Here is a 22,336-nt window from a genome sequence, read left to right as displayed (position 1 = left end):
CATGCTTCGAGGCTGTTTGGATCACGCGGACTGGGATATGTTCTGGGTAGCCTCTGAGAATAACATTTGACGTATATGGTGACTGAGTTCATCAAGAAGTATATAGCAGATGTTGTTCCCACTGAGACTATTAAAACCTACCCAAATCAGAAACCATGAATAGATGGCAGCATTAGCGCAAAACTAAAAGTGCAAACCACCGGGAATATGGTAGAATACAAACTGTGTAGTTATTCCCTCCGTAAGGCATTCAAACAGGCAAAACATCAGTACATAGACAAAGTGGAGTCACATTTCAGTGGCTAAGACACGAGACAAATGTGTCAGGGTCTACAGACAATCACAGACTACAAAGGTAAAACCAGCCACGCCTCAGACACAGACTTCTTGCTCCCGAACAAGCTAAACACCTTCTTCGCCCGCTTTGAGGATAACAGTGCCACCGGCGCAGCCTGCTCCCAAGGACTGTGGGCACTTGTTCTCCATGGCTGAGTAAGACATTTAAACGTGTTAAACCTTGCAGGGCTGCCAACCCTGTCCACTTTATCAGCCAGCTATGGTCTTGAGAGCATGAGCCAAAACACATTACATTTCTCTTTTTTGTTGTTGTTGGTACATGAGAACTTAAGCGCAGAATGTGCATTACGTCATCAGGCGTAATACCTTGTATACACGAGTCAGTTTGATGGAAACCTCTGGTAGGAACATGTGTTGGTTTTAATGCAAATTTGAAGGAAACCTAGCTATTGAAGTGATATTTCCCACTCGGAACTCAGAACTTTTGCTAACTCCGATAGCATGTGAACTCCCCATTTGCACTCATTGGTACTAATTACGCTTACATAATATCTAACAGGCTTTGAAAAGACATTGTTTAGTACCAATTTACTACCGCTTGCTGCTGGTAACTCTTTCTTGACTTGGACATACATTTTTGCCAACCTTTTGTTTAAACAGCTGCTATTAGTTAACATGTGTTTGGAGTCCCCTTTCTATCTTATAGGCTTTGTTAGAGTTTTTTGACCAGGGACATTTATGCATTTTTCTTCTTTCCCCAACTGCACACTTGCAGGCTACCCCTTCATCAGAGAAGGAGCCTTGTTGTGTCGCTGCTGTCCCCGTGGCTGTCCTCAAACTGCCCACTCCCACACCGCAGAAAGCATTTACTCTTCAGGTATATTATTATATCACTCTTCAGTTGTGGCTAAACAACCCACATGGTCATAGACAGAGTCATGATAAGTACAATGGATGCTAGTCGGATGTGCTCTCTTTCCGCCATATTGTTTATGTTTGTAGGTCAGTACGGAGCCCCCGGTGTACCTGGAGGTGGAGAACGAGGTCTCTGCGGTGTCCGGATCCAAACTCAGCCATCTCCGCTGTTCCAGGGAGGGCAGGGAGTGGGAGACGTTGCTGCCCAGCCGAGTCATCACTGCAGCGGGCAGCAGGTAAGCAGTAGGGGGAGGGAGGTTCTACATGTCTGGTCCAGTAGTATTAATGGTAGTTATCTATTGTCTTGATACTTTACACTTGTAGGAATTGGCCTAATATGGATAGAGCTAAATGGAAGTGTTTCCTCCAGAAGAAATATGAAAAGCATAAACATAACCACGGTAGCAATTGAAGGGGAACAGCTTGAAGATTGAGAAAAGCATTAGACCAAAGTTGAGGACATAACAGTTCACCTGACACGACTGAATCCAAACATTACACTGTTGATTTTATGTGTATTTTACATTTACTGTACTTTTCGCCGCATTTGTTTATTATAAATATATTCAGTAACATGATAATAATAATATTGGGGAAGGTGCAACTCAAGAAAAAAAGATGACCAGTGTTTGAGTGAGAGGACTAAGTGGTCTCTCCAAGTGGCCACACACCTCTCCAAAGTGTGCACAGGTCCCAAGTCATTTCAATGCACTTTTATGGCTCAAGGAACAGTCTTCAACCATAAGCTTTTTTTTTTTTTTTTTACTCTCCTAGCTGTGCTGTTGAGGAACTAAGAGCAAGCACACTTGTTTTGTTTGGAACGCAGCTCTGCGTCCCCAACACACAATTACTGTTGTTTACGCAATCCAGAAATGTCCCATTTTTATAAATCGCAATCTGGTTCAGGTGGGCGTCATTTGAAAGCTTCTTCTATTGCCAACATGACTAGCTATAAAGTTATAAAATATTATCTTCGTGTTAGGCTTTCACAACGCAAACAGATCATAATTTTGGTGCACATAGAAAATAATCGTGTGTGTATTCAGGTGCGTGTTCCGCAGCGATTTGTCTTCACAATAGACAATAACAGGCTGATTCCATTCAGAATAACACAGGGTATGACGCCATGTCAACTTTTAATTATACGTCAAGCATGGTGATCATAAACAGTGACACTGTGTACACATGAGTTTTATGATATGGAAATGTGAAGTGCACATTTGGACTCACAGGTGTTTGGCTTGCTTGGATCACATCCAAAGTGGTATTTATTCTAATCAATGTCTCATCGTTGAAAATATACAGAGTCCTTTTAATTTACAGCATTTCCCTCGGACAACAAAAAAGCTAAAGTTGCCAAATTAGTGGGAGGGATGGTGACCACTTCTTGTGGCGTGAGGTGCTCAAGTTCAGAACATCTGTCAGTCAAAACCCATACAGAGCTGTGAAGCACAGAGCCTGAGCTATGATGTCATTTATAGCATGTTACTGTACAGCCACTGAGCTATGATGTCATTTATAGCATGTTACTCCACAGCCACTGAGCTATGATGTCATTTATAGCATGTTACTCCACAGCCACTGAGCTATGATGTCATTTATAGCCTGTTACTCTACAGCCACTGAGATGTCATGTATAGCATGTTACTCTACAGCCACTGAGCTCTGACGTCATGCATAGCATGTTACTCTACAGCCACTGAGATGTCATGTATATTATGTTACTCTACAGCCACTGAGCTCTGACGTCATGCATAGCATGTTACTCTACAGCCACTGAGATGTCATGCATAGCATGTTACTCTACAGCCACTGAGATGTCATGCATAGCATGTTACTCTACAGCCACTGAGCTCTGACGTCATGCATAGCATGTTACTCTACAGCCACTGAGATGTCATGCATAGCATGTTACTGTACGTTTTGATTTCGGAGATTATTAGTGCCCAAATCTGTCATGTTCAACCTGTGTACTGGTACGAGTGTGAAGGGTTAAAGCTAGAATCCGTAGCAATGAAACTGCTATATCCATTTGCGGTATTACTACAACAAAGAAGTTACTTCAAACTAATATTTTTGAGGGACGTCATTGCACTTGTGATTGAACAGCAGATTGTATAGCTCCTCTTCTCTGTTCAACCCCCTCGAGTCAATGTCCGTTGCCCCTGCGGAAATCTATACTGAACAAAAATATAAACGCAACATGCAATCATTCAACAAATTTACTGAGTTACAGTTCATATAAGGAAATCAGTCAATTGAAATAAATAAATTAGGCTCTAATCTATGGATTTCACATGACTGCAGCCATGGGGTGCCAGGCCAGTCACAAAAGAGCTTTATTACAGACAAATACTCCTCAGTTTCATCAGTTCTCTGGGTGGCTGGTCTCAGACGATCCCGCAGGTGAAGAAGCCGGATGTTGAGGTCCTGGACTGGCGTGGTTACACGTGGTCTGCGGTCGTGAGGTCGGTTGGACGTACTGCCAAATTCATTAAAACGACATTGGAGGTGGCTTATGGTAGAGAAATGAACATGTAATTCTCTAGCAACATCTCTGGTGGACATTCCTACAGTCAGCATGCCAATTGCACACTCCCTCAACTTGAAACATCTGTGGCATTGTGTTGTATGACAACTGGCCTTTTCCCCAGCGCAAGGTGCTGCTGTGTAATGATCATGCTGTTTAATCAGCTTCTTGATATGCCACTCCTGTTCAGTATAATTAGCATAATACAAACATCCCCATAACAATCTGTCAATTTAAGCTGGAGTGATGTCCACCGCATCGGCCGATTGTTGCACTTCCGCATCGGCCGATGTTGCACTTCCCCATCTGCGGTGAAAAGTGACAGAGCTAGAGGCGGTGTATGTCAGACCATGAGACATGTTCTCACAAAGGCATCCACACGTTTTGGTCTAAACTATTACGACCCCTCTATGGAAAGACGAGACTCTCACGGTCAATGGTGTTCCCCTCACAAGAGTCTTAGGACTCGTCTGAAGTTGGTACAGCCAATCTGACAACTTCTGTCTGTAGCGTCCGAACAGTTTGGGATACCTCTGTGGAAAGGTGAGACTGTCACAAACACGTACATGTTTTGCTCTAGTTGAAAAAGTGAATGGAAGTATATATGGAAACTGTTTAGCCCCAAATAAGGGTTTAAATACCTGTAAAAAAATATATATATATATATATGTTTCCTGATCTTTCTTATATCGTTCAGAAATAGGACCTACACTTCAGAACAAACTTCCTTTAGATTTTTCGGGGGGGACTATTGTTCCATGTAGTGAATCTGTTATTCAATGTGTTTGGATGGGATAATATCTGTAAGGCCAAAGAAACTAAATAAGCCTTTTCATCAAATCATTTTTTGTTTGTTATTGTTATCCTTCAAGGGGTCTTAAAATTCTAAATCAAATGACAACATGTTCCTTGGTGTATGACCTTCTTAAAAAGAAATCCATATAGCTTAGTAGAAACAAATGTTTCCTGATCTTATCTCAGATATAGGAGAGGCACTTGAGAACAGACTTCCTTTAGACAGGGCTTCGACTGGGTTAGTAAAGTAAACCATAACAATATGCCTGGGGCTGCCAGTGGTGCTGCTTCCGCTAATGCGGATCTCAGCTTTAACGTCTTTGGAGTTGACTGTGTTGTTTTTATATCTCAGCTTTAACGTCTTTGGAGTTGACTGCTGTTTTATATCTCAGCTTTAACGTCTTTGGAGTTGACTGTGCCGTTTTTATATCTCAGCTTTAACGTCTTTGGAGTTGACTGCTGTTTTATATCTCAGCTTTAACGTCTTTGGAGTTGACTGCTGTTTTATATCTCAGCTTTAACGTCTTTGGAGTTGACTGCTGTTTTATATCTCAGCTTTAACGTCTTTGGAGTTGACTGCTGTTTTATATCTCAGCTTTAACGTCTTTGGAGTTGACTGCTGTTTTATATCTCAGCTTTAACGTCTTTGGAGTTGACTGCTGTTTTATATCTCAGCTTTAACGTCTTTGGAGTTGACTGCTGTTTTTATATCTCAGCTTTAACGTCTTTGGAGTTGACTGCTGTTTTTATATCTCAGCTTTAACGTCTTTGGAGTTGACTGCTGTTTTATATCTCAGCTTTAACGTCTTTGGAGTTGACTGCTGTTTTATATCTCAGCTTTAACGTCTTTGGAGTTGACTGCTGTTTTATATCTCAGCTTTAACGTCTTTGGAGTTGACTGCTGTTTTATATCTCAGCTTTAACGTCTTTGGAGTTGACTGTGCTGTTTTATATCTCAGCTTTAACGTCTTTGGAGTTGACTGCTGTTTTATATCTCAGCTTTAACGTCTTTGGAGTTGACTGTGCTGTTTTATATCTCAGCTTTAACGTCTTTGGAGTTGACTGTGCTGTTTTATATCTCAGCTTTAACGTCTTTGGAGTTGACTGCTGTTTTATATCTCAGCTTTAACGTCTTTGGAGTTGACTGCTGTTTTATATCTCAGCTTTAACGTCTTTGGAGTTGACTGCTGTTTTATATCTCAGCTTTAACGTCTTTGGAGTTGACTGCTGTTTTATATCTCAGCTTTAACGTCTTTGGAGTTGACTGCTGTTTTATATCTCAGCTTTAACGTCTTTGGAGTTGACTGCTGTTTTATATCTCAGCTTTAACGTCTTTGGAGTTGACTGTGCTGTTTTTATAGGGGGCAAGGATTTAGCTTCCATTCCAACTGTCGGTCATAATGAACAAATGTTAAAACTTTATTGACACAGTAGTAAATAATGTGTGTCTCCTCCTTTCCTCCCCCAGTGACGTGGTGGCAGTGGCGTGCGCGGACCGCATGTTGTCTGTGTTCTCGGCGTGTGGCCGCCGCCTACTACCCGCCATCCTGCTGCCCGCGCCCATGTCCGCCCTGCACTGCTCAGGCTTCTACGTCATGGCCTTGACCGCCTGCGCCACCCTGTCTGTCTGGTGAGAGAGAGCCCCGTGACACACACACACACACACACACACACACACACACACACCCGTATTGACGTGACAAAACCTATTGAGATGCACCATCTAGGCTGCTGCTCTGATGGGAAGTTTCCACTAGGTACAGATCTAGGATCAGCTTCCCCGATCCTAATTTTAACCATTAGTGGGGGAAATGCAAAAATGATCCAATTTCACCCTACACCTAGTGTGCACCAGAGGGTGTGAGTCGAGCGAGGAGCGGAGCGTGCATCATTTTGCTGGAGTGTGGAGTGGATTTTAAAAAAATAGAGCGGCGGGAATTTCGCTCCTGTACCAACTCAGCCACGAGCTCTGGCCATGCTCTGCCCAGCATGTTTCATTTCCTTCATCACTGTTCTTTTAATTAGACCTATTGTTGTATTTATTTAGCCCCGCCACTAATGTGCAGAGATGTTGATATGAGTCAAACAAGAAATGGGTCACCACCTGTGTAATTGATGACAAGACAACCAATGAGCCCAGGCAGCAGCATCAGAGACGTTTGCGTTTCTATACAGGCTGTTGTTTTAAAAAGAGAGGAGTGCTAAAGTTGTCACAACTGTTAAGATGTGAGCACAACAGGGCCACAGTTCTAATTAAAGCATCTGATCATCAGTGGATTAGAGAAAAAGCTGTTTGTTTTCACACAGCGGCCACATAGCCTATCACCTAGGTGAGCGATGAGTGTGGGAATTCCGACTGCTTAACACGACTCGCATACTCTGGAGTGTACTAGCGACGGTGATCACTCCTGACTCGCCACACCTTGTATTTTAGACTAGAGACAACCCCTAGTCCCTTGACACCTTTTCATTTGATAGGTGTGAACATTGGACATTTTTGTTAATTTAGCAGGCGCACGTATCCATAGCGACTTACTGGAGCAGCTATGGTGAAGTGCATCGCTCAAGGACACATCGACACAGTCGTCACCTAGTCTGCTCGGGGATTCAAAACAGCTACCTTTCGGAGCTCAACGCTCTTAACTGCTAGGCTACCTACCGCATCAATATGCTGATATCTCAGACTTGCTCTCTGATAGGCTAGGAAGAATGACACATTGTTTACACCTATCAAATCCTGTCAGATCTCCTCAAAGTGTCTAGGGGTTCAGAGGCTAGGGGTTGTTTGTTTCTGGACAGGGCCATACATTGAGTACATCATTGTAAATAAGAATTTGTTCTAAACTGACTTGCCTAGTTAAATAAAAGTTCAATTAATAAAAAAAATTGAGACGTGTTCTTTCTTCTTTATAGGGATGTCCAGAAACAGAGTGCGGTAGTGAAGAATGAATCTTTGCAGACCATTTTATCAGGTGAGAGGAGTTCTACTTCAAACCTTTCAGACCGTCAGTACGGTTGAAAGTATGGATTATATCCCACCGCAGGTCGAGTAATAACAACAAAGTCCCGCCGGTGACGTGACAGCATGGGAGGAGGCGCCCGCGGTTCATATACAACCGTACGTCAGAACACTGTCTCTTATTACTTCCCCCAAAGTTAGCATAGCATATCACGCAAATTGACTGGTCCGCTGCTCCCGTTTTTCAGTTTGCATCTTCCCAGGTCCCAGTATGGTAAGCTAAACTCTGTGTGAGTTGTGTGTACTGTCAGTCTGTGACCAACAGCCTGTGACCTGTGGGTCAGAGCGTAAAATTCGCCCTCCAAGGCTGTGTGACAGCTCTCCCCTACCTATCCCTTTTATCTGAGGTTTTCAGGCTTCCTTGTCTTGTGTTGATTTAGCCCACCAGCTAGTGTGTGTGTGTGTGTGTGTGTGTGTGTGTGTGTGTGTGTGTGTGTGTGTGTGTGTGTGTGTGTGTGTGTGTGTGTGTGTGTGTGTGTGTGTGTGTGTGTGTGTGTGTGTGTGTGTGTGTGTGTGTGTGTGTGTGTGTTGGCCACCGTACTCCGGTGTTAATCTTGTGAAGATATCCTCCACTGCTGTGCTCGTTATCAAGGTCACCGGGCACTAACGTTAGTCATCCTTCAACTACAGTCGTGGCCAAAAGTTTTGAGAATGACACAAATATTAATTTCCACAAAATTTGCTGCTTCAGTGTCTTTAGATATTTTTGTTAGCTGTTACTATGGAATACTGAAGTATAATTACAAGCATTTCATAAGTGTCATAAGGATTTTATTGACAATTACATGAAGTTGATGCAAAGAGTCAATATTTGCAGTGTTGACCCTTCTTTTTCAAGACCTCTGCAATCCACCCAGGCATGCTGTCAATTAACTTCTGGGCCACATCCTGACTGATGGCAGCCCATTCTTGCATAATCAATGCTTGGAGTTTGTCAGAATTTGTGGGGTTTTGTTTGTCTACCCGCCTCTTGAGGATTGACCACAAGTTCTCAATGTGATTAAGGTCTGGGGAGTTTCCTGGTCATGGACCCAAAATATCAATGTTTTGTTCCCCGAGCCACTTAGTTATCACTTTGCCTTATGGCAAGGTGCTCCATCATGCTGGAAAAGGCATTGTTCGTCATCAAACTGTTCCTGGATGGTTGGGAGAAGTTGCTCTCGGAGGATGTGTTGGTACCATTCTTTATTCATGGCTGTGTTCTTAGGCAAAATTGTGAGTGGGCCCACTCCCTTGGCTGAGAAGCAACCCCACACATGAATGGTCTCAGAATGCTTTACTGTTGGCATGACACAGGACTGATAGTAGCGCTCACCTTGTCTTCTCGGGACAAGCTTTTTTCCGAATGCCCCAAACAATCGGAAAGGGGATTCATCAGAGAGAAGTGGCTTCTTTGCTGCCCTTCTTGACACCAGGCCATCCTCCAAAAGTCTTCGACTCACTGTGCGTGCAGATGCACTCACACCTGCCTGCTGCCATTCCTGAGCAAGCTCTGTACTGGTGGTGCCCCGATCCCGCAGCTGAATCAACTTTAGGAGACGGTGCTGGCGCTTGCTGGACTTTCTTGGGCGCCCTGAAGCCTTCTTCACAAAAATTGAACCGCTCTCCTTGAAGTTCTTGATGATCCGATAAATGGTTGATTTAGGTGCAATCTTACTGGCAGCAATATCCTTGCCTGTAAAGCCCTCTTTGTGCAAAGCAATGATGACGGCACGTGTTTCCTTGCAGGTAACCATGGTTGACAGAAGAACAAAGGTTCCAAGCACCACCCTCCTTTTGAAGCTTCCAGTCTGTTATTCGAACTCAATCAGCATGTCAGAGTGATCTCCAGCCTTGTCCTCGTCAACACTCACACCTGTGTTAATGAGAGTATCACTGACATGATGTCAGCTGGTCCTTTTGTGGCAGGGCTGAAATGCAGTGGAAATGTTTTTGGGGGATTCAGTTAATTTGCATGGCAAATAGGGACTTGGCAATTATTTGCAATTCATCTGATCACTCTTCATAACATTCAGGAGTATATGCAAATTGCCATCATACATCATACACCTGAGGCAGCAGACTTTGTGAAAATTAATACTTGTGTCATTCTCAACTTTTGGCCACAACTGTATATAAAACTCGAACGGGTCACTTTCCTAGATAACCACATGTAGGAAGTTTGTTAGCCTAGCCAGCTATATGACATGCGATTCAGTTTGCCTCCCCTAGGCATCTCTCTCCCCTGGTATCACACGCCAGCTACACGCTTGGTATCACAAGCTAGCTTGCCAGTTTATTAAACTAGCTGCCACTGTGTGTTGTCAGCTTGCCTTACCAAACGACTGCCATTCGTGCGTATTTCGCATAAATAAGCATACATTTAAATATGTTACAGCTCCTATTCCAACCATTTTTACATCTCCCGCCAGATTATTGTAGCTCTCTACCCTTTCTGTGTATTGCGGTAGCTGTTGTAATACAGTCTTCGGTTACTATTATATTAGTTAATTTGATGAATCAGTATAATAAATATTTATATTTGATTTATTTTGTTTACATTCTGAGCTCAGAGAACAGCGCATCACCATGATGCTAGGTATGCATGGCTGAACTACAGGTTAAAGGTTAACTACAGGTTAAAGATGATTCATTGGCCACCTGTCTGACCCCTGCGTTAACTGCGCCATCCTGCCTGCGAAGGTGAGGGAAGCGAAGAGGGCCTGCTTTTCACAAATAATTTACCAGTGTTGTTCGCCAGGACCCACCCAGGGCCACCAAAAACGAAACCGATGGAACCCCCCCCCCCCCCCTTCTGTAAAAAATAAATAATAATCAAAATTAAGAGCCTCACACGGAAGGCCGACTCCTTCTCTTCTAAGATAGAGAAACTAAAAATGCTTTTGCGTTCCTTCAAGCCCCCGAGTCGGACCCCCTCTCGCACACTGCCGTACGGGGGACGCAACAGAGAACTCAGATAGCTGAGATGATGATCTGCTGTCCACTCAGGCATCCAACCAGCACTGTAGTGACCAGGATGATGACACGCCCAACACGGTGATGGAGGTGCCAACCACTGTGGATCTATTCAGTCTCAATGCCAAAGGGTCAGAGGAGTCATAAGGAAGCTCTGCCTCACTATGCGCACAGTCCTGCGTGCTGCCTTAGCTAAGCTGGAGCTTGATGACCCTCAAGCAACAGCCCCCGCAGCTAACCCGTTCTTTAAGAAGGTCCAGGCAGCGACACCGTTCAGTATGCCACGTTCACCGTCTGTTCCTACGGAGCTTCGGAGATGCTGGTCTGTCCTCGCCCAGCACGGCAAGGACAGTAGGACGCTATCTGCCATGCGCGACGCAAAACAACATGGGCTGGACCATATGCCTAAGGTGGATGAATACATAGCAGAACTAATGCTCTCTCCAGATGAAGCCCTGAAAGATGTGACGTCTGCCCCAGCCCTCAGTGCTCATGCTAGCACAGAACAGGATGCTCCAGGCGGAGCGCGCAGATCCGGACTTCTGCAACCCGAATGACGCATCTCTTTAAGCGTTTGCGTTCATGAACAGAGAGCTAGGCAGACTGCTCTTCGGGTCAGCATACGTAGAAAACAGACCCATAGATGTTGATGACCCTCTCACAAGGGTACAGGTTGCACTTCTGACACCGGCCCCCACCATTCTCAGGGATCAGAATGACAGTCACAGAACCCCTGGAGATTACACCCTCAACCTATAAGATTGCATCCTCAACCCTGGAGATTACACCCTCAACCTATAAGATTGCATCCTCAACCCTGGAGATTACACCCTCAACCTATAAGATTGCACCCTCAACCCTGGAGAAGGGTGCGATCACGAGTATAAGCATCAGAACAGCAAGATGGCTTTTACTCAACCTATTTTCTGGTTATGAAGAAAGACGGAGACTTCTGTCCAGTTCTGGATTTAAAACGGTTCAATGTTTTTTTCCTAAACGTTCTCCCCTTTCACATGTTGCGGCCGGTCAACGTTCTCCAGATTGTAGCCAGAGAGGAATGATTCACGTTCCTGGACTTAAAGGATGCTTACGTTCACGTTCCTGTGCCGTTCCTGTGCTACTGGAACACAGGCGTTTTCTGCGTTTCGCCTTCCAGGGCCAGACTTACCGGTTTGCGTTATTACCCTTCGGTCTCTCCCTGGCGCCTCGAGTCTTCACGAGATGCGTGAGCGCAGCCCTGAGCTCCTTCCATCTACAACGGATTGAGATCCTTCCTTACCTCGACGACTGGCTCATCTGCGCCGCTTCTCTCGCGAGTGTACGAAGGAAAGGGCACATCAATGTGCTCGAACTTAAGACAGTTTACCTAGCCCTGAATCACTTCCTGTCCTGATACGATCAGACAATACGTGGACAGTGTTCCACATCAACCATCAAGGGGGAACGAGGTCTGTATGGTCCCTACAGGTGGCCCAACAACTCTTGATATGGGCCCTACCACGTCTGGCCTCCCTATGAGCCATTCATCTCCCAGGCAAGGTGAACAAGGTGGCAGACTTCTTGTCGCGGCGTAATGGCAACGGTTTGGAACAGCACGAGAACCTGTTCGCCTCATAGCAAACATCCCTCTGGGCATGGACACCTTAGCCCACACATGGCCAGAGGGCCTCTTAGCAACGCTGCACCTGGTCTCTCAGGCTCAGCACAGGCTGCTGCTTGTAGCCCCCCAGATGGCCAGTGAAACCCTGGTTTCCAACCCTTATTCTTTTGGAGGGAGAGCCATGGCAGTTCCCTCACAGACAGGAGCTGCGTTCAGTTGGAATGCAGGTTATGGCATCCCAGCCCAGACCAACTACAGCTATGGGTGTGGCCTCTGAAGTGCCCGACCCTCTACTGATCATCTGCGATCCTGCTATTATCGGACGTAATTTCCTTTCAAGCATATAGAGGAGCTTTCCTCTTAGCTATTTCATCAGCGAAACGTGTGAGTGAGCTCTTTATGAGCCCGGTCTACCTACGATAGAAGGCAGACGACCTAGGCGTGACCTTATGGCTCAATCCAGCCTTTTTACCTAAGGGTTTATCACCCCTTCACATCAATCAAGCCATTGAATTGGTGGCCAACTGCCCCCATCCTTTCCAGAATGCGGAGGAAGAGTGCGCTAGTCTCCTGTGTCCAGTCCTTTCCCTCAAACGCTATATGCAAGCCTCGGAACGCTACAGGAAGTCAGAGCAGCTGTTTCTGTGCTTCGGTGGGAAGTCAGAAGACCTTGCATTGTCCAAGCAGAGGCTTTCACACTGGCTTGTGGATGTCATCACTCAGGCCTACAAGGGAGTAGGGCTCCCTGTCCCAGAAGGTGTGAGATGTCACTCGACCAGAAGTGTCACCACATCCTGTGCTGCGTTGAGAGGCGTCTCCCCTGAAATGAGAGATACGCAGCTGCTACCTGGTTGTCGCCCTGCACGTTCTCAAGATTTTACAAGGTCAACGTCGCATCCTGCCGCACCATGGGCTCTACCATTCGTCCAGCGGCACTGGTGCACTAATCGGAGGTTAGTGCTATTCCTCGTGACCTTGTTGGTATAAGTCGTCCATACCTTCAACTGTACTGAACGGTCTGAAAGGTACATTCGTAACTTCTGTTCTACTTTATAACTACGGTTCTATGAAGACCTGGAAGGCTGTCAGTACTTTCCTGTCACTCAATCTTTTGGGGCGAGAAGATTTTCTGAGACAAGGTCTGACATACTTTTAAATATGAACCGCGGGGGGCACGTCCTCCCACGCTGTCATGTCACCTGCTTGACTTTGTTATTATTACTCAACCAGTGCAGAGCGCGTGGGATATAATCTATACTTTCAACCCTACTGACGGTCTGAAATGTTTTAAAAGCTTAGTTTTTCCTCCCTGTATTCATCCTCCTCTCCTGTCTCTCTTCCCTGTATTCATCCTCTCTCCACTCCTGTCTCTCTTCCCTGTATTCATCCTCTCCTCTCCTGTCTCTCTTCCTTGTATTCATCCTTCTCTCCTGTCTCTCTTCCCTGTATTCATCCTTCTCTCCTGTTTCTCTTCCCTGTATTCATCCTTCTCTCCTGTTTCTCTTCCCTGTATTCATCCTTCTCTCCTGTTTCTCTTCCCTGTATTCATCCTTCTCTCCTGTTTCTCTTCCCTGTATTCATCCTGTCTCTCTTCCCTGTATTCACCCTGTCTCTCTTCCCTGTATTCACCCTGTCTCTCTTCCCTGTATTCACCCTGTCTCTCTTCCCTGTATTCACCCTGTCTCTCTTCCCTGTATTCATCCTGTCTCTCTTCCCTGTATTCATCCTGTCTCTCTTCCCTGTATTCATCCTGTCTCTCTTCCCTGTATTCATCCTGTCTCTCTTCCCTGTATTCATCCTGTCTCTCTTCCCTGTATTCATCCTGTCTCTCTTCCCTGTATTCATCCTGTCTCTCTTCCCTGTATTCATCCTGTCTCTCTTCCCTGTATTCATCCTGTCTCTCTTCCCTGTATTCATCCTGTCTCTCTTCCCTGTATTCATCCTGTCTCTCTTCCCTGTATTCATCCTGTCTCTCTTCCCTGTATTCATCCTGTCTCTCTTCCCTGTATTCATCCTGTCTCTCTTCCCTGTATTCATCCTGTCTCTCTTCCCTGTATTCATCCTCTCTCCTCTCCTGTTTTTCCTCCTTGTATTCATCCTCTCTTTGTCTCCTCTCCTAGGCACAGAATGCACTGTGTCCCAGTCTTTACTGACACAGCAGGGGGTCCCAGTCATTGGCCTCTCCAATGGGAAATCTTACTGCTTCAACTCCTCCCTGGAGACATGGTAAGACACACACACACTTACTTTAGAGAAATCATGAAAGTCACACATTCTATACCCCCCCCCCCCCCCAATGTTTCGGCACGATGTTGACTGGTGAAGGCGGCACAAATGTCTGGTCAATCAATCCATGACATCTTTAGAAGTATATACTGTAGAGTGTTTATTAGTTAGCACCTTGCCAACTGTTCTACTGACTGTTGTAACAGGACACTTTAACAGTTAAAAATAATGGAAAATCACCAGGAAATCAGCTCAGAGTAATTGTACTGTAGAAAATCTGTTCCTCAGTAAATCGAGTAAATACACATATCTGTAATCAACAGTAGAGATTATTATATTTTAGTCAAATGTTATCTGTTTGGGTTTCTTGTGATCAATTTGCAGTCTACAAATGATTTATAGTTATGTTCCGGTCCCCCGACTATCCGCTCAAGAAAAAATTGTCCCGAGTTTGAATGTAGCCAGGGACTCCTTCTCTGTACAGTCAACAAGCAGACACGTAGTGTTGAACTATTAAAACTGTACGCCATCGACAGACATCTAGGTGTACAAACAAAAACAGTGTCTTGTCCGCTAATGCTCTCTTGTCGTGTGTGTGTGTGTGTGTGTGTGTGTGTGTGTGTGTGTGTGTGTGTGTGTGTGTGTGTGTGTGTGTGTGTGTGTGTGTGTGTGTGTGTGTGTGTGTGTGTGTGTGGTGTCAGGAACCTAATAGCGGATAAGCAGGACTCCCTGGTGCAGTGTGCTGACTTCAAGAACTGCATCTCCTCCCAGGATGCACCTGTGTCACAGGGACCCCTGGCTCTCACACAGGGACACAACCTCAAGTGAGTCTTGACTGTTAACGATGATCTAGGATCAACTTATCATAACCTTATCCATTAGTGGGGACAATGCTAAACTGAGCCAAGATCAGAGTGTAGGGAAACGTCATCCTACACACAGACTGTTACACACACATTTAGTCATGATTAGACCAGGGCTGAAGGTCTCTGGTGAGGAGCTGAGCGATTCAGATGTAGATGGTGAACAGCCGCGTTCAGAAACAAGACTGAAGCCGGCACTAAAACAGGGGAGGTACTATCCGAACTCGTCCAATAAGAAAAGGCTCGTTTTCCTTTTCTGTCTCCAAAACGTTTTCAGACATTTTCACATGGTGTGTCATATTGACAATAATATCGATCTGCGGACTGCAGTTACTGCAGGAACGGTATCACACAAAATGACCATTAGCATTGCCTTGCTGCACGCTGCGCCCGCTGCCGTAGAGGCTGCGCCCGCTGCCGTAGAGGCTGCGCCCGCTGCCGTAGAGGCTGCTTCCTTGTAACAGCATGGGAGGTGAGATGTGGGAAGATGTCTTCGGCTTCCAGACATTTAAACCGATATGAAATACCGACCACTAGTTAACAAGTGCTGTTTATTTCAATGGGCAAGCGAGAAGTAACCTGTAATACTGATCACCATGTCAACAAGCTCGCGTTACTGTCTGGAGGTGTTCCCACGGGGCAGCTGTGTCACGTTGTCTCCAGCGGTAACATGGCCAGATGTTTTCCTCCCAACGTTTAGCCATGTTCATGACGTTGGTCACTATTTGGAAGTCACGGGATACAGTCTACTCAGTGGAGAGTTTATGCACGGCATGTTTGGGGTTTCACAACGCAGCTACACTGTGACCTTCGACCCCCGCCTGCCGAGCACTGCTATCCAGCAGTTCTGTTAACGTTCCGACGAGGGAACTAGCTAGTTGGTGTCGTCAAGGTGACTGTTAATGCACAGATACAGTCGTTGCTTGGTTTTGGTGATTTTACACCGTAAATGTACAAGTTGGACTTTGGCGTTAACTTTCTATCCACACATGATGAAACTACGTTCATTCAGAAACCTTTGCTAAACTTTTCCCTGTTTTCCCGATGTTGTTTAATGTGGTTGTTTTCCTCTCCCAGTGCGGGTCGCCTGGCCTCCAGACTGTCGTCCACCCCCCACCACCTGCAGAGTGGCATGACCCTGGTTTTCCTGGAGAACCAGCTGGCGTCGGCCCTCACCCTGCGCTCCAGCACAGAGTACCACTACTGGCTGCTCATCTATGCACGCTTCCTGGTCACTGAGGGTGAGCCAGACTGTGTCCCACATGACAACCTATGCCCTTCTATTTTTGACCAGGGCCCAGAGAGGAAGTGGATGGAATGCAAGTGAATGGGGCATGTGTGACAAAATTAACTGACATCAACTCCGTATTTGGGAATGTGATTTGGCAGTTTATTTTTTAACATGCACACGTGTCCCATCCGCTTCCATTGATTGTTAGCTGGTGGTGGCCAAAGTAAGTTAAAGATTGTAGTAGCTGAAAAATGAACCATGGATTATAGTTTCTCATGGCCCATAGACTCATTTCAGGATGAGGAACCATCTAAATTGTAAAATCCTGAACTTTCCATTTACTTTCCATTTTCTTCTTGCTGTCTAACCTTTGTGTTCTGTCCGGCAGGTTCTGATTATCGGCTACGGGAGCTCTGTAAAGACTTACTGGGACCAGTGCACAAGTCTGCCAGCAGTGCCTGGGAGCCTACAACCCTGGTAGGTGCCTACAAGGCAGCAAGCGGTTTACACAAGCTGCACAATTAAGTATTTTTATTTTTTTGACTAATTGGTCTTTTTGACCAATCAGGTCAGCTCTTGCAAGTAATTGGACAGAAGAACAGAATGGGGCTTCCTGTGAAAACACAATCATAGATCCTGTAAATACTTAGATCCTGTAAATACTTAGCAACAGAATTGGACTTAAAACAGGTGTGGCTGAAAGGTGAGACAGCCTCCTTCAGCTGTTTTGAATCTTCCTGCGAGTACTCTGAAATCATTTAATGAGACTCTGTTTTAAATCTTCCTGCGAGTACTCTGAAATCATTTAATGAGACTCTGTTTTAAATCTTCCTGCGAGTACTCTGAAATCATTTAATGAGACTCTGTTTTGAATCTTCCTGCGAGTACTCTGAAATCATTTCATGAGACTCGAACAGTGAAATCATTTCAAATACCTATCCCTAATCCCAAATGAAATACCAATGATGATTGAGAGAGCAGTGATTATGGGATTGGGTCAATCCCAGAGAGGGTCCCAAACAGCGTTGGTTACAGGAACACTACTCGTGATGGGAGGTCGCGGCTCAATTAGAATAGGAGTTCCAGTAATGTGGTCCAATCCAAACACAGTGAAATGATCATGTTGTGTGACTTGACCTTTGACCTGTCTGTCCCCAGGGCCTGCGGAAGAGGGACCTCTTGAGAGAGCTGCTGCCTGTCATAGGACAGAACTTGCGTTTCCAGAGGCTCTTCACAGAGTACCAGGACCAGCTGGAGCTGCTCGGCAACAAATAGCACTTCTCAAGTAACTCACTTACTAACCCACTATCCTATCCAGCCCAGCTCCACCCTGGCTGCTGAACGACATTCCCTCCTCCAGCTCTGGCTCTTTCCAGGCCTCTCTCCGCTCTGCTCTGTCTAACCCAGCCTGAAGGAAGCTCTCTGTCCCTGGGTGGAGAACCACTGCCACCTGGGTTGTAGAATGCTGAAAACAGCACTGAATAATGACTGATTATGCATTGTCACCAAGTATCCATTAATAATTGATCGATTAATTATGTTGATAACGACAATGATAATTATGTTGAAGGAAATCCGTGCCCTGCTACAAAAATGTCAGGGGGGGTTCTCTTTCTGGGAAGACGGAGAAAAGCGTATACCTGGTTTTGGATGGGTCACTAGAAGCACAACAGTCCCGTCCCCCTTAACCTCCACCAACTCCCTCACCGGACCACTGGTATGTGTGGCTGCTGCCCACCAAGCCTGGCTATGGGTCGCACCAGCCCTGTCCTGTCCTCTCCTGCCCTGGGGTGCAACTATACAGGGTTATCTGGGGTCACATGCTTAAGGGTCAATGTAAGGGAAAAAACTAAAGCTACAGTAGGATAGAGGAGCTATGTTCTACCATGAATCACCCTCTTCTGAGCTTAACCCCTCTCCTATCTTTACAGAATGTGTACAGACTCTTTTCTGTTAGTCATTTTTAAATGTTTGTACAAGGCAACTTCTTTTCCATTTTCTAAAAAAAAGAAGAAAAAAAAAAAAAGAAATGAGAGGAAAATAATACAAACAGGCAACACTTGTGTTTTGAAATTAAATAAAACAATCAACAAATGCTGTTTGGCGAATCTTCTTGTCCACGGTTGTTTCTGTCTGGAGCCTCAGGCCTGGCCTGTCTGGAGCCTCAGGCCTGGCCTGTCTGGAGCCTCAGGCCTGGCCTGTCTGGAGCCTCAGGCCAGGCCAGGCGTGTCTGGAGCCTCAGGCCTGGCCAGGCGTGTCTGGAGCCTCAGGCCAGGCCAGGCGTGTCTGGAGCCTCAGGCCAGGCCAGGCGTGTCTGGAGCCTCAGGCCAGGCCAGGCGTGTCTGGAGCCTCAGGCCAGGCCAGGCGTGTCTGGAGCCTCAGGCCAGGCCAGGCGTGTCTGGAGCCTCAGGCCAGGCGTGTCTGGAGCCTCAGGCCAGGCCAGGCGTGTCTGGAGCCTCAGGCCAGGCGTGTCTGGAGCCTCAGGCCTGTCTGAAGAAATTAATGCTGATCTATTCAGGATGACATGGTTGTTTTTCTTTCAATAAGCTAGTTAGTTAGCATCCTCACTCTGTTCAGTGAGGGTGTGTGCCAATAAACTCTCCTAATGTGTGCACTTGATCACTTCCTTTCATGGATTAGAATGGAACTGACTAGTATAAGTGATGTGGTGGAAACTCCCCCTAGCTCGTTCCTTCATCAATCCAATGACTAGATTTAGAGTTAGTTGACCACAGGGGGGTAGTAGAGACCCACAGTACACGGTTCAGAGTGTAGTAGAGACCCACAGTACACGGTTCAGAGTGTAGTAGAGACCCACAGTACACGGTTCAGAGTGTAGTAGAGACCCACAGTACACGGTTCAGAGTGTTATAGTAGAGACCCACAGTACACGGTTCAGAGTGTAGTAGAGACCCACAGTACACGGTTCAGAGTGTTTTAGTAGAGACCCACAGTACACGGTTCAGAGTGTAGTAGAGACCCACAGTACATGGTTCAGAGTGTAGTAGAGACCCACAGTACACGGTTCAGAGTGTAGTAGTAGAGACCCACAGTACACGGTTCAGAGTGTAGTAGAGACCCACAGTACACGGTTCAGAGTGTAGTAGTAGAGACCCACAGTACACGGTTCAGAGTGTAGTAGAGACCCACAGTACACGGTTCAGAGTGTTATAGTAGAGACCCACAGTACACGGTTCAGAGTGTAGTAGTAGAGACCCACAGTACACGGTTCAGAGTGTAGTAGAGACCCACAGTACACGGTTCAGAGTGTTATAGTAGAGACCCACAGTACACGGTTCAGAGTGTAGTAGTAGAGACCCACAGTACACGGTTCAGAGTGTAGTAGTAGAGACCCACAGTACACGGTTCAGAGTGTAGTAGTAGAGACCCACAGTACACGGTTCAGAGTGTAGTAGTAGAGACCCACAGTACACGGTTCAGAGTGTAGTAGAGATCCACACTACACGGTTCAGAGCGTTGCCAGGCACCACAAAGGGAAGGTCTCCATGACAAGGTCAGTCAGCACCTGTCCAATATGTTCAGTGTGTGGACAGCATGCTGTTTGTGACTGGCATTCTGTAAATAATTCATCCCATTCACTGAAACATGCCCAAAATAGCCGTCTGCAGAAATTAGCCAAATACTGCTTCCCCCGAGGAATATCAATGACAGACAGCTCCTATTCCCTACATAGTGCACTACTTTAGACCAGAGCCCTACGGTGTAGTGCACTATGTAAGGTAAAGGATCCCATTTGGGACACAGACAGCAATCAAACAGCCGGAATAGAGAGAATGCTAATCTCTAATGCTGATTAAATGCAGGCAAAAGGGTTTCCCCTTCCTGCCACAGGGTTAGTGGTGATTGTAAAATGTTTTGCAACGGAAATCAGCATTTCTTATTGGGCCATTGCGGCCTGTTTGCTTAAGTTTGGTTCCTAGTCAATACACCCTTTAGTATTTTATCCTTGTCTCGGTTGGTGACGGGGGCCCTTTAATGCCTTCTTCCGTCGTGGGGAGGTCACAACAGGAACAGTCGGCTCAAAGTTAACAGTAAACTCCTTCCTTCCTTCCCAGCACCACAGGACTAACACCTGAGAATCACCCACCCAGTAGATATAAGGCCCCCTAGACCTACACACTCACCTAGTCTACCTTCTGACTTCTGAATCCTATTCACTTGAATGATTTGAATCAGAAGTTTTAGAAAGACAGCCTCAGGCATCCAGATGACACCTCTTTCTCCCAATAACATTCCCCTCCACTGAGGACGCTTCAATGTTTTACCGTCTGAATAGTTCACTCCACATAGTGGGTTTCACCTCATTGTGTACCGGGGGTGTTTAGACAAGTTTTTCACAAATGGCACTCTATTCCCTATGTAGTGCACTACTTTAGACCAAGGAGTTTGATGAAAAGTAATGTATAGGGAATAGAGTACCATTTGGGATACAAGTCTCACTGAGATGTTCTTTCAGCACTGATGGGCTAACACAGGACCATTAACAACCGTGTCTGTCTATAGACACACATTTTAGAGCGAGAGGTGTGAACGGCAGTTTGAAAAGAGGCCGTAGGGAACTCTTCAAAGTACTGTAAGGACTGGAGAAAAGGGAACAGAGTGGTACCCCTGCTAGGGTGCCATGTGGGATGTCCCAAGGCTTTTTGCAGAGCAGAACATTCACACACCTGAGATCTCTCCCCGAGCCACTTTCACATACCTTTAAAAAAATATATATATAAATATATTTTAACATGCAGAATTTTTGTGTTTTTCCAAACTGAAGTTGTTGAAGTCCTTGATCGACTTATGTCAAGGGGGCGAGTTGTGGTGCATAGCCTACGGATGTGGAATCAAGAAGCAAAGGGGATGAAATCAGTAGAATTATGGCAGCTACACTGAGGGAGCAAATTGGCTTAGTTTTACTGACTGTGTGTTGTTCAAATATGTACAGTATCTTGGCATTTCTCGCTATTGGAACAAGATACTTGCTGTACCCCACTGGCCCGCTGGTAGATCCAATAGAACTGTCTCCCTCTCCGTTTTAATATGCAGGGGCGGATACCGGAGGCTATAGATTACTGGGGAATAATTTGGACTGCTTTTCCTCATGTTGAGTGTGAGCTATCACACTGCTTGTTATCTTCAACTGCCTTCGGCTCGGAGAGTTTACTTCATACCCATGTAGTCTGTCATTTTGACTTTAATAACCAGCCTTCCTCTTCCTAAAGAAGCAGTTTGTTCGGGGTTCACTGTGGGCCACATTTCCTTTTTGGGGCCTTTGACCCTCAATCGGTGAAAAAAATCACATTGAGTGATAAATATGACATGTTAAGTGGGTCACACACACACACACACACACACACACACACACACACACATACACACCAAGGGGAATATTAAAGCTGCTGGCATTATGTAATTGCAATGCATTTGTAATTCATAGTAAATCAAATGTATTCGGTTTGATGTCACCTCAGACGTCTTTGAGACGAGGAGTGAGTCTTACTTTACCTGGCTGCTTAATTACTCCTGAGTTACAGAACGCGTGTTCCGAGATGCTGCGATGCATAGGAATATACACACAAACCCCACTGTGCCTCTCTCACAAACATCAACAACACAGTACACAGAGAGTGAGCCAAAAACTGTCATCCTTACACTTGCTCTAGGTTGACGGGGAACAACAGTTAATTCGGAAAGTATTCAGACCCCTTGACTTTTTCCACATTTTGTTACGTTACAGCCTTATTCTAAAATGGATGAAATTCATTTTTTTCATCATCAATCTACACACAATACCCCATTATGACAAAGCAAAAACAGGGTTTTAGAAATGTTAGCAAATATTTAAAAAATGAATACATTTACAAAAGTATTCAGACCCTTTACTCAGTACTTTGTT

General features: G+C 45.6%; 1 protein-coding gene across 1 annotated transcript in view; it reads left to right on the top strand.

Annotated features, from left to right (window-relative positions):
- Nucleotides 1–18,530, top strand: part of hira (histone cell cycle regulator a) — a 38,162-nt gene extending 19,632 nt beyond the window's left edge. Inside the window, exons 17-25 of the mRNA XM_071404265.1 lie at nt 1,073–1,174; nt 1,300–1,448; nt 6,006–6,167; nt 7,451–7,509; nt 14,232–14,337; nt 15,039–15,161; nt 16,278–16,441; nt 16,820–16,908; nt 17,590–18,530. Coding sequence (XP_071260366.1) covers nt 1,073–1,174; nt 1,300–1,448; nt 6,006–6,167; nt 7,451–7,509; nt 14,232–14,337; nt 15,039–15,161; nt 16,278–16,441; nt 16,820–16,908; nt 17,590–17,706 — 1,071 coding nt within the window. The 3' untranslated portion in view covers nt 17,707–18,530. The remainder of the gene's footprint in view (nt 1–1,072; nt 1,175–1,299; nt 1,449–6,005; nt 6,168–7,450; nt 7,510–14,231; nt 14,338–15,038; nt 15,162–16,277; nt 16,442–16,819; nt 16,909–17,589) is intronic.
- Nucleotides 18,531–22,336: the final 3,806 nt, after the last annotated feature.

This window comes from Salvelinus alpinus, chromosome 5 (genome assembly GCF_045679555.1).
Source record: "Salvelinus alpinus chromosome 5, SLU_Salpinus.1, whole genome shotgun sequence".
Lineage (NCBI taxonomy): Eukaryota > Metazoa > Chordata > Actinopteri > Salmoniformes > Salmonidae > Salvelinus > Salvelinus alpinus.
This window is presented reverse-complemented; position numbering and strand designations above follow the sequence as displayed.